The sequence below is a fragment of the Scaptodrosophila lebanonensis genome, unplaced genomic scaffold (assembly GCF_003285725.1).
Source record: "Scaptodrosophila lebanonensis strain 11010-0011.00,11010-0021.00 unplaced genomic scaffold, SlebRS2 tig00000001-arrow-pilon, whole genome shotgun sequence".
NCBI classification, from domain to species: domain Eukaryota; kingdom Metazoa; phylum Arthropoda; class Insecta; order Diptera; family Drosophilidae; genus Scaptodrosophila; species Scaptodrosophila lebanonensis.
This window is the reverse complement of record NW_022060529.1, coordinates 25873346-25886849: the sequence shown is the minus strand read 5'-3', so window position 1 is coordinate 25886849 and position 13504 is coordinate 25873346. Positions and strand designations below refer to the sequence as shown.

Sequence of the window (13504 nt, the reverse complement as noted above, 5' to 3'; positions counted from 1 at the left end):
TGTAGTTTATTTTGAATTTGTCTTTTATTATTATTTATTATTTATTTTTGAGTTTGGTCATGAAACAATGTAATCGGTGAAAGTATATTCACCATCAAAAGTTGTAAAATATCGTAGTTTTATATGTCAATTTAAATAATTGTAGTTTTCTACATTTTTGAAGTGCTATAAAACATTTAATTTCTTATTATACGTTCGTTTATGTAAGCTTTTAGCTGTTTTCTATTGCATACTCAACAATATCCTTGTCTTACAAACAATTAATTTTAATAAAATTATTTAACAAATAGTTAAAGCGTAGTCAAAATATACACACAATTTACCTAAATTTAAATACAAAATAGTAAAGTAAATTTTTTAAGCGCTATGCCTAGGAAACAGTTTGGAAGTTTTTGTTGAGCGTAGCGCAGCACATTTATTTGACAAACTTTTTGCTTTTTGTTATTTAATGTATAAAATGAAACAAAAAAGTTTTACAACATCGTTAGTTATAAATATTTAATTAAATCTATTTGTTTTTAGTTTTGAGTATGAGTACATATGCACGCATGCATATCATAAATGTTTTTGTGTAGTTTGACATTTTTGGAACCCCATCCCCTCTCGTCTGTTTAAATTTCTTCATGTGTGACAATAAGTTTGCTTGGATATTGTTATAGCTGCTAGATTTTTCTTGATTCTGTAGCAGAACAAATAGTTTGGTTGTATTACGCTTTTCGAAGAAGAAACACGTTTTTAACAATTTTGTTTTAACGCCTAATACCCTCTGTAGTGATTTTAAGGATGCATCGTAGTAGAATATTTGACATACACGTACACGTTGCGTCAAAGCGATACAGCTTTAAGCTCTTGGAAGGGGTTGGGATTATAATAAACAACCATCATGTAGACAAAAATGTGGGTTCTACTATGAATCCATCTACATGAGCGCAGAAACAGGGACTAGATTTCACAAGCGATGAGTGCAGGAGCCATGTCGTTGTATTAGTATGCTTTCATTTTATTTATATCCTTGTGGATATCAAGGAATTGTGATGAAAATGTCTTTTTGTCGGATAATGAGTTTATATAGAACTTTTCCTAACCACAATATTTTAAACATATATTTTTAAGATGCAAAGGTTCGATGAGTTCTGTTTCCCAAAACGGAAGCTTCCTTTTTCGTAGTCTAGTTCCCACATAGAATGCATATGTACGGCAGAACAAGTATGTGAAAGGGTCCAGGGTCCTGTACTCTGTATTCTGTATTCTGTGCAATTACATACTCGTATGTAGCCCAAGCCCATACCTTTTTGGCACAAACTGTGAGCAACTGCTTCTTAACCACCATCTACTTTATGCCGAGTAGTCTTTTAAATGCGCGCCTGTAATCCAAATTGAATATCGTATATATGACCGGATTGAGACCGGAATTGATGTAGCCTAGCCAGGTGATGAAGTTCTTGAATTTATTGGTCGGACAGCAGCTCTGGCAAAATGGCAAAATGACATACATGAGGAAGAACGGCAGCCAACAAATAACAAAGACCCCCATGATTATCCCGAGCGTTCGTGCAGCTCGTCTTTCCTTTGACAGTGAAATCTTTTGTTTCTCCTCGATGAATTGGTTAACGCCGCCGATCTTCTTTGGCAGAGGTGTTGACGTCAGTGTTGACGTTACGCCAGTTGACGATTGTGGGGGCGTCAGTTTTAGCGAAGCTTGCTCGTCCACATTTTCAGTGGGCGCCTGGGTAACGCATACCTGTATGCAACCCTTGGGGTCGCTGCCACTTTCGGTGCTGATTTCGGCATTGTCACTGGCATCCGACTTGGACACTAAATTGTTTCCGATGGGCGGAAGCAGTTGCTCGGCCCCGCAGCCGCTTCCAGTGCCGTCGGCGTTTCGCTCTGCAGTGATCTGGGCTCGACGTCCGCTGCGTGCTTTTCCATGCTTGATGGAGTCTTTGATCTTAGAGCGCCGCGATTTCTTAACCAGCACTACCACGTGCTGATGTTGCTGTTGCTCGTTGTTGGCCGCCTCGGTGTTAATGTGCGTCTCGCTGCTTACACTCTCCTGGTCGTTTTGAATCATTGGCGTGGCGAAATGGCCTCTGTCGCGTCCACAGCAAAAAAAGTTGGCGCAGTAGTTGGCCAAGTGGTGTCCTTTGCTGCCCGACAGGCTGCTATTGCTCTGGCCGTCCCTGCGCACTGCCGTCTCCACCTCGCAGGACTTTAGTGCTATAGTGTTCAATTTATTGGCCTTGGCGCGCTCCCGGAGGCGCCGCCGTGTGGCTACGAAGATTTCGATGTAGACGATGGTCATGATGACCAGCGGTATGAAGAAAGAGCCCAGGGAGGAATAGATGACGTAGCCTCTCTGAGAAGTTAGCTCGCAGGGTGTGGCGCTGGTGAATTCATCGGGCCAGTCGTTCCAGCCCAGCAGCGGAGGACTGCTGATTAGCAGTGAGAGGATCCACACCCCCGAAATGAGCAGCAGCACACGCCCCACTGTCCGCTTTTGAGCGTAGTTGATTGGATCGGTGATGGCCCAGTAGCGATCCAAAGCAATGGCGCACAGATTTAGGATCGACGAAGTGCAGCACAAAATGTCGCAGGTCAGCCACATCTTGCATAGATGTATGCCGAACTCCCACCGTCCAAGTATCGAGTAGGCCACGTTAAAAGGCAGCACAAGGAGCGCAACAGTCAGGTCTGCCACGGCCAGCGACACGATGAAGAAGTTCTGGACAATGCGCAACGGTTTGTAGGTAAATACGCTTAGGATAACCAAAATGTTGCCAATGATGGTCAACACAATGATCACGGATAACACCACGGCCGTTAGCAACGCCTCCCACTCAGGCACCGCCAGTGGTACGCCCAGAAAGCTGCCCTTCACCTCTTCCTCTGCCAAAGCATTGCATTCATTCGGATTCGCAATGGAGGCCACTGTTGCTAGTGCCGCTGCCCCCGCTGTTGTAGTGGTCGTAAGGCGCTGGACCAATGAGCCCGAAATATTGGCGGCAATTGTTGCTGTTGTTGTTGCACGGGCGCCGTTCATGACAATGTCGTGTTCTGGCTCCTCTCCTAGTGCCCCACCGTTGGCTGTAGTCGCCTGTGTATTGTTCACGGCAGTAGCCGCCGTCAGCGCCGCTGCGGCCACCGTCGTGGTGACATTTATGAACAGTATTTGATCTGCTGATGGCATTTTGCATTTTGTGGAAATTCCAGTGAAACCTGGTGGTCTTTTATGGCTATTCTTGCTCCCGCTGATGTAGCTGAAATGAAAATGGAAAAAGTACGATTTGAGAAGCTTGCCTCCAGCGATATGTATTGGCAATAAGGCATATTGTATATTGTATATCAAAAAATTGCTGCCAAAACGAAAAACTCCATGTTAAAAGTAGAATAGAATTCTGTATCCCGACTTTTAAAGCGTCAGTACCCACTTCCGACAAAAATAAATAACTAGCATATATCCCATATACCTTTCCATATTTAATTTTCTTCATTTATATTTATGTCAACAAACATTGACTGTCCACTTAGAAGAACAATATAAAAAATATTGTAGAATGAATCTTATAAGCTAGGAAAGCCCTAGTAGGAGAAATCCAATCAAATAACAATAATATCTAACGAATGCCTCCGCTCCGGTGGGGGAATATTATTTGCCTTTCGGCTAGCTCTGCCCAGCTAGCCATCTCACAGTCAAGTGTGGTCAGAGGCGTTAATAAATCTACTGATATAGAAAACAAGAAAGGAATGCTAAAGTCGAGCAGGCTCAACTCTTAAATACCCTGTACCACCCCACAAAAAAGTAATTAAATTAATTTAATTAAATTAATTAATTAATTTAATTCAATTAATTAACTAAATTAATTTAATTAATTAACTAAATTAATTTAATTAATTAACTAAATTAAATATAAAATATTCCATGCATGCATACATACATTTACATTTACATCAGAATTGTGCCTTATGCGTGTTTGTGTACTTGCACATATGTATGTATGTGTGCATTGGGCCTGGTTATATGGCTATAACTTTCTTTCCAATCATTCTATCATAATGAAACTTGGTATACGGATATATAATTACTAACCTAATGTGACTACCAAATTTTAGTTCAAAATTCCAGGAATTACGGGAGTTATAGAAAATCGTTAATAGGGGGGGAGTGGGGGGATGGATCAGAAAAAATGAACAAACTCGTCCTTTCTCGGTCTCAGGAGAATCTGTATACCAAGTTTGGTTATTCTCGCTCTTATACTTTCGGAGATCCTTGCGTTCATACAGACAGACAGACGGACAGACAGACGGACAGACGGACATGGCTATATCGACTCGGCTTGTCATGCTGATCAAGAATATATATACTTTGTGGGGTCTACCAAGCCTCCTTCTGTGTGTTCCATGTGCACTCGCACAAAACTAATATATGTACCCTTGTACCCTTTGGGTAGAGGGTATAAAAACTGAACGGAAAGAAGAAGCTTAGAATTAATTAAAATCTTATTTAAAAAAGAACACAAAAAAGAAATGGAACACCAGACCCGGTGGGGGAAAATTTATTAGCCAGCAAGGCTTTTTATTAAAGGAAGAGACGGTTCGGCTGAGAGCAGGTGAAAATAATCATTATAAGTTGAGCATAAGACCCGAAAAGGATTGTGCGATGCATAATCAGTTGTACATCTGCTTAGGAAAAGGGGAAGATAATTTCTAGAAGGAACTGAGAAATTAAGACGACCTAATAGGAAAGAAGAATCGACATTACCGACAATCAGTTTGTGGAGAAATACAGCTCCAAGGACAGTCCTCTGATTAGCCAATGAGGGAAGATATGACTTACAAAAATTTATTATTCCTCCATGATTATGGTGCGCGAACGGCACAATAGGGTATACGTTTCATTTTGTTTTTTCATTAAAAGGTATTTTTGATTTATTATTATTACTTGCAGTTTGGCTCCAATAATTTGTACAACGAACGAAAACCTTGAAATAGCAACCCTTCTGAATGGGAAGTTAAATAATAAAGATTCGCTTTCGTCTTGCGTCTTCGTTGGACATCATCTGGTATTGTGTTTTCTGAATAGAGATGGCCGTGTTTTCGGTCGTGGAACTTTGTGGCACTGCTTGGGCACGAAAAAGCACGCACGAGTAAACACGAACAAAGCACGAAAAAAGCATAACAAAATTATCTTTAAAAGTACTAAGTAATGAATTGCAATGTATATGTCCTTTGACCAGCTTATTCCAAAAAACCCACTGTAAAATAATTTATCTACTCAACATTCTGGACTTCTGGCCAAATATTGCTTTGCTCGAATATTTTTTAATAAATAATGTGTTAAAAGTTTTAACTTAAAACAGATTATCAACAAATATAAACTATACAGTTATTCTAAATTGTTAGTTATAAGCTACGAATAGTTCGTTCATTTATTAATTACAGACATTAAATGACAAACTCTTTTTTCATGTCATTATTGGTCAGCGTGCGCGTGCTTGTTTAGAAAGGTCAATTTCTGGGCTGTAAAAAAGCCGAAAAAAGCCGACCATGTCCACATCTAGGTCTGAATATAAAAATGACTATTACACAAGAATAAGCACTTCTACAAGTATTTACACTAGATTCATAAATTCCATAATATCCTTAATCCCACGGTCCCACTGTCACGACCGTTTGGCCAAAGTCAACGACATAAAGCAACACCTTGGGGGCCACAAATTGCATGTGCTAAATTGGAGGAAGTAAATTTCGAGCCTGGTACGCAATATAGTAAAACCAGCTAATATGTATGTATGTACATACATACGTACGTGTGTGTGGAGCTGGAGCTGTCAACGCTCGACTATCGCTTGGGGAGTTGTTGAATGCTGCCTGCCTGCCTGCCTGCCTGCCCAGTCTGCTCGCTCTCTAATTGACAAATTCGCGCCAAGTCAAATCTGCCGGGATGCTTCGCTTCTCGGCTGGTGGACTATGCGGCTGAGACTGCGCCAGCACGAACGCCTTTTTATTGATGAGCATCATCAACTATCGACAATATTTCTATGGAATGAATTTAAAGCGAAAATGCATCAGAATATCATCGGAATAGATGGCAGCTGCACAACCCATTGTTGTGCCAGAGTTTGATTTAACGCATTCATTCATGGTGGGTTTTTAGAAAATGACGAAGTCGGGGCAACTTCCCGAGAGCTAAGAACATAGCAAGAACTTTGCGGAATTCGTCGATGGTACATCAAATTGAAGCGTCCTTCTATGCGCACGATTTTTTACAGAGTTAGGAAAACCTAATGCTTGTGTAGTCTTTCTGCAAGGCTTATACTGCTCGTACTTGTATGTGTGTAATAAACCCATAAGTGGCTGAGTGGGCAGCTGGAGTCCATTTGAAAAATGCTGGACATGTCACAGTGTCAATCAGGGTCGTCGCCAACTTCCAGCCAAGCGCAAAAGTTCATAATCAGGCAAAGTTTATCGGGTTTTTATGGGTGTGAGTGCCAACTGCCATCTGTTTGTGGCTATTGTTTTCAGCTCGCGCGCCAATTGTGCGGCAGTTGATTTGGCGCCAAACTTCCTAACGACTCGTCGTTGTCGGCGTCATCTATTGCCCAGTATCCGTTTCGCAATCCCTATTTTTTTATGCTTTAGTTTTTATAACCTATGAGATGAGGGATGGGCCAGCCACTGACTTTCCAATCAAACTTTACAGACAAACGTAAGTCAGTCAGTTGGTCGACCAATGCTTTGCTTTTTTTCAACGTTGCCGCCGCCTCTTCAACTGCAATTAATAGAAAACAGTGCAAAAGAGTTTGGTTATGAGGAAGCTCATTATTATAAAGGAGCTCTATACCTTTGATTGGCTCGATGAGGCAGGACGATTCAGCTAATCTTATCGGTGGGTCTGCACGTACGGTTTGCGAGCGGCACAAGTGAGCTTAGCCTTCTCACAGAAATATGTGCTTGCTGGGCTGGTATTTGTATTTTCTTTTGTTTTTAGGCTTAGTAACTTTTGTGACTTTAAGTTTTGTGTGTTCAGGTTCAGAAGAAATGTCTGTATGTGTTCCTTAAAATGTGTAACTGGCAGCTGCCCACTCATAAATGCTAAGTAACTTAATGGAAGAAGAGGACGCAAATCCTGTTTAGGTACAGATAGGCAACGAGGTCAACCAGGTCACCCACTGGATCATGCAGACTCTACATTATACCCTACAGTATATTCGTTATATGAAGTTCTTCGGTTGAGGTGAGTTAAGAGGTAATGCCAAGGTGCATTTCAAATCACCTAGATTGCCCTTTCGCTAGAGTCTCTGGTAGTCAGCTCTAGGAGTTGTCCAATATCAACAGTATATCCACAGCACATTTATTTCAATAGCAGATCACTGGAAATAGCTCCTCACAATTATAACAAGGACACTTATGGGTATTGGAGTAAAATAATAAATAGATAGAATAAACAAGTGGAAACACTAAGGTCGAGTGCACCAACTTTGAAATTCTCTGTAAATATGCGTGGCATAATTATATAAATTTTAAAAATAAACACATCGGCGTTTCATTACAAAAGTATACCTTGCACCCGAATGTTGAAAAATAATAATAAAAAATCGCAATGTATGTAAATGATCGAAACTGCTTGTATAGGTAATATAATATACACATTTGAAAAGGTACTTGTCTTATTTCTACGCTGACTAGCCTAATATGTATCTAAATTAAATTTGTTGTTTAATGATATCTTCAACATATTATGAAGCTTATCGAAATCGGAGCACTATATTTTATATCAGCCTTAGCGTAAAGTTGATTTAAGTGAATCCACAGAACAAAAACAGCACATCTATTGAACAAAACTAATTCAAACTTATTCCCATGGAAGGCAGACATCCAATCACATTGAGATGTAAGTTTAATTAAAGTTCTTCTCAGTATTAAAAAGTTGGACAATAAAATAGAAGCGAATCAAATGGCGGAAATCAAAGACTGACTGAACAAAGCGATTAGCCTGCGGGCATCTTTGCACCAAATAAACTGTTCGCCAATTGAGAGCTTGCACAACCACCTGTTCTCATTTTCCCTTATTACCCAATTCATTAATTACTTTTACAAATTGATTTCGTTGCTGCCGTTCGCGCTGTCGCCCACCAAGCTAGGGAGACAGTGCAAATAGTCGAACTGCTGCTGCCACCTCCACCTCCACCTCCATCGGCGCCGCAAAAAGGCCTCAGTGGAGAGGTGCACTCGCCCCATAAATACGCAAACATGCGGCACATATGTGAGTACGTGAGTAAGAAGAACCAAGGCCGAACGTCCATTTTAATGTGGGTAGCGCACGAGCCCCGCATTGGAGACAGACAGACAGACAGACAGTTCAAAATAATGCCAAGCACCAAGACAACAGGATGTAGCATTACTAGGTACAATAAAATATATCTTCGTACACATACATATGTATGTATATGCTAACAAGGGCGTACGCAGGGGGGCCAGAAGGGCCATTGCCCCCTAAATCTTTAGAAAACAAGAGAGAACGCTACAATCGAGCAACCCCAACAGTGAAATACGCTGTACCCAGACAAACTTCCGGCATTGAGTTATATACACTCCTAGAAGAAACAAAAAGAAGAAGAAGAGCGAACTTGATGCTACTTGAATTTGTGGGCGTAGTATTAAAGTGAAATTGAATAGACCTTTTTACCCTACGGGTACAGGGTATACAAATCTCTCGCAATCTGAAATCGAACACACATTCATTATTATGGAACTAAGTTGGGTTTTTCTGATCGTGTGCACAAATTATTATTTTAGCGCACGCATTGTTTAATCAAAATGTTAATTTGTTGGCTCCCCCTTTGTAGAATGCTGCGTACGCCCTTGTATGCTAATTATACTTGCACTACTTTTATACGGTTTTACCTTCGGCAAGGCATTCTTAGGATTTAATTTATTTGAACATAAATTTATTCAGATCACAACAAGTACAGATATACAGTAGTGCGGCTTTACATAAATACTCTTCTGTGGAAATTAATTGAAGTAATTAAGGGTGTAATATATAATATAGTTCTTTTTTCTTTCCACATCGGCTTTGGACACGAAAATCCTCTGTTGCTTTCAAACAAGAATGTTGAACAAATCGGCATGAGCATTTGGCCAAATCAAAATAAAGCCTTAATAGAATGTTAGAGTCATGCACGCCCGACTCCTATACTATATACCTACGAGTTATACATTTTGTGTACCCTGTCCCAAAGGGTAACAGTTCTCGGTTGAACGTCAGTGCTATGACGATGGGGATCATCACATAATTATTCCATATCTTGGAGTCAATCTTAACAGTATGCAGCATGCCTTTTTATTTTGGAGAAGAGCAATATTTAGTAAAGATTGCTGTGAACAATCAACTGGTAGATGACAAAGTTATGCACACATTATAATAAAATGTAGTATAAATTAATAGTCAAGTAAAACTGACATTAAAATTCCCTACTTCCATACAAACCATATCTGTTTAAGTAGCCACATCTGTTTTAAGTATCTTTGAAATTGTGTGCAGGATGGGTGAATTTCTTTAGTAGGTGTTGAATGCACATCAGTATTTCGATTATCTAATGTGTACTTATCAATTTTGAATGTCAAAAATCAGATTGTGTGAGACTACGATTACTCTTACAAGTAGAACAAGATTTCGCACTCATAAAAGCTGTAGCAAATATCAGTTTTTAAAAGAAATGCTCAAACATGAAAAGCCCAAAAATCCTAACAATAGGGGAGGGGGTAAATAATAATAATAAAAAAGGCTCCCTTTCTATAGGCATTACATACGTCAAGTTAGGTTAATGATGGCTCAACTTTTTCCGAACAAAATTGTTCGGCTGACCGTATGGAATGATCCGTTGAATCCCTATTCGAGTTGTGCCTCTTGACAACATTTTGGGAAATATGAAACTGCCTTTTGATAAATCTGCTACAAGCACAACCCGAAACCAAGCCATGTTGCAGGATTTCTTGTTTTCGAAAGTGCATAAAGAGCATTCGATTTCAACATATTTATTTAATAAAGGAAGAGCTTGATGACATACTTGTATTAAGAAGCAGTCCGCGCTATGCGACAAGGTGCCAATTTAAATTAAAATTCAAAATTATGAATCACTCTTTTGCTTTTAATTGATTTTTCTTATCACCTTAGCCGATTTTAAGAAAGTTATTTGAAGAACGACCACTTACCATAGTTATTGCCATTTGTTCTCTTTAGCTGCACACATTTACCAGATAGAGTAACTTTGTAAGACGCACACGTCGCTTAGTCGAGGCAAAAACTTTATGTAACTTAATGTTACTTGTCAACAGCTGCAAATAAATAAGCAGAGAAGCTAAAAGATAAATTGAAATTTATGAAGCAGGCAAAGGAAGCTAAGGCGATGGTGTATGCCATGGTCGTTGGGATAGAAGTGCGAGTGGCAACCACCCATTACCTATCCTGTCAAATAGTTCTCAGTGCTAAAAGGGTACTAAGTTATTTGTATATACATTTGGAAGCATTGTGACCCTTGAAGCATAACAGCCTCAAATATGTGCTACATGAGAAGCATATACGAGCATATACTATACATAGTACTTAGTAGTATCTTGTATAAGTTTACTTGGCACGCAGCCGTTGATGCACTTTGGTTGAAATTAGAATGAAAACACGGTCCGAAGGCCTGTTCACTCTTCCACCTGTCGAAAGCTACAAAACGAGAAATAATAATAGCAGTGTCAATGTGGGTTTCCCTGTCTCTAAACTTATTAAATTACACAAGGAGCCCAAAAGCATTCAAAAGTCAAGGCGAAGGCAATGGCGATGGAGATGGAGATGGAGATGGGTGAGAAGTGTGTCAGGCAGCAGGAGACTGTTACTCGGAGCTCGGCTCGGAGCCACCATAACAAGCTGTTCTTGTCAGCTTCCTTGCTCTGTCGCCTTTCCGCCTGTCTAAAATGTTAAAGTGCGGCATATTTTAGCTAAATATTGCAACTACACCTGAGAGAATAATACAAGTACAGTATATACACACAGATATGTACATATGTGTGTATTATGTGAGGCACACGATCAGCGTTAGAACGTTGGGTGGCGGGAGGTGTTTGCATATGCGCTTCCACTTTCCTCTGTCGTTGCGAAACTCTAGGCGATAACTTCAGTCGCCTCGAGCTGAATAAATTCAAGGCTAATAAATTATAGTGTATTGTTGCGCACTCCCAACGCTGTATTTTAGCCACAGCTATAAAGCACTTGGCCTCCTCCTCCCTTCCCACATACCTATAAACGCTAATCGCCTTGGAGCCGTATTGCCTTCATCTTGACAGCCATTGACCTATGTGGTGGGGCTTCCATTTAATTTATTTACCACAAACCAAAAACACACACAGCACCAATATGCCGCTATAAAGAATTTAGAATTTTAGCTCAAGAAAGCCTTTTGTACTCTACTCGTGTTAATGTGCGAATATGAATTCGCATGGTTCTGAGTGCTTTTATTTGCGGCCTGTCAATCAAATTTTGAAGTAGCTTTTCAGGCTGCCTTTGTCGGAAGCGATTGTTACGGGCTTTTAGGTCATGCTGCGAACTGTGTCACATTATCAACACCCTTGTAATACATCAAACTGTATCCAAAGGAGGCGAGGCCGGGAATTCAATTGTGGCAACAAAGAATTACAAATTATGCGTAACTAATTTGTTTTGTGAGCCCACATGTTTGGGGCCCTACTTTCCATACGCCTGGCATACAATTTAATGCTTAATTGACGTCGTTCAAGGCTCATTGATTCAACTTCTAGCCTTACCCTGACAACAAAAAAGCTATTAAATGGCAAGAGCAGTCAGACAGTTCCTGCTTTGAGAGCACAAATTGAATTCGGATTGAAATATTTTAACCAAATTATTGTTTTCAAGGGAAAAAAATATTGGAAAAGCGGGATCAGATAGAAAAGTTTATTAAATTAAATGCCAGTATGAAAATGGATATAGATTGGTAATCACTGCAGAACAAGTACTAGAGGAAAAAGTGAATTATAGCTGACATACTATATAAAAAAAAGACTCGCTATTAACGTTCACTCAGGAAAAAATAAAACGAAGCATTACAGACCTACTTGTATGAGACTGAAATTCAGGCCATTTTGTGCAATATAATTTGTTTTATAACGAGCATATTTTTATGAGTGTATGTTGGCATCTTCAAGTAAAACGCAAAATCATTTATACCAGAAATACTTGTACACGCACTCCCACGTGCTTTGACGTGCGCGATTCCAAATCGACAAGCACGCACATGCCCCAGCCCGACAGTTGTTGGCGTTTCTTGCCGTTCTTCCGGAATGTAAATATGTAAATAAATACTAAAGAAAAGCAGAACCGACCATTATTTATTTCGTATTTGGCCCGCACATTGTCAATATTTGTCTAATTCATCAAACTTTTGCTGCGAGGCATACATAGCAGCGACAAATGCCGGGCCCCTAGCTCTGAGCTCCTGCGTCTGCCTGACAGCTTTAGAGGAGGGTGTGGAACATCGCCAGCCCCGGCCATCAAGTTGTCGGCACTTCTTGCCTTCAGTTCAGTTCTCGGCACATAGCTAGGTACAGTGGGTGCCAGCATATTGGCGACAGTTGGCGCCTAAGAATATTTTGATGCAAACATCTCTTCAAATTCTCAATTACCCCTTAGTATCACTAAAATGTTCAAATAACCTGCGAATGAATGCAATAACCAGAAGGAAAGAAGTAGACCTCACAAAGTCAGTGCATATTCGTGATCAGTATGTCGAGACGAGATATCGTAGAATGTAGAGCTGAAATAACGAAACTTTCTATAATGTATTATACAAGCCTTCGACAGATCAAGATTTTGTTTATTCAGGGGGTCTAAGTCTCGTGTGTCTTGGAATTTGACAGTTGCACCCTCTTGTTGCTTATGTGTGCTTGTGTCAAGGAAGTTTTATCCATAAATGTAATCTTTGTCGAAAGTTGTTGTGGATGCTGCTGCTTTGTCTCAATTCTGTAGCGCTTAGACATAAATGAGCACAAATTGTACATTTATTAAATTATTATTCTTTACTTAAATATTTTCATTTAAATAAATAAAATATTAAATCAAAAGAGGAATGTATTTAAATTAAACAATTAACTGCAAAGGGTAGCACCCGACTCGATACTTATATGGACTACAAAATAATAACTAGAACTCTGAATTTTCGTTCTTATGGCATATCTATTGAGTTACAAGTTATAGGCCTTCGCTTTGGGAGCAGGAACAGTTCAAATAAGCTGGGAGCTACTGCATCTATCTCTATGTACATAGATATGTATGAACATGTAGTTATAGCGCACAAATCGAAGAATTTATTTATGGATTTTTGTTTTGTGTTTTTCTCTTCTCTCCAAAAAAACATGCTACAATGTTACAGTCGAGACAGCCCGGCAGTGTAATACCCTGTACCTCCCGCCACCGTGTTTATGGGTTGTTAAATGGACGTAC

At 39.8% G+C, this 13504-nt stretch overlaps 1 protein-coding gene across 1 annotated transcript; it reads right to left on the bottom strand.

Moving 5' to 3' along the window:
- Nucleotides 1–789: 789 nt before the first annotated feature.
- Nucleotides 790–10338, bottom strand: LOC115627133 (tyramine/octopamine receptor). The gene is made up of 2 exons (XM_030522710.1): nt 10216–10338; nt 790–3257 (listed from the first exon to the last, which is right to left on the bottom strand). Exon 2 carries the CDS (start codon nt 3185–3187, stop codon nt 1331–1333), a length of 1857 nt encoding a protein of 618 aa, XP_030378570.1. The 5' UTR covers nt 3188–3257; nt 10216–10338; the 3' UTR covers nt 790–1330.
- Nucleotides 10339–13504: the final 3166 nt, after the last annotated feature.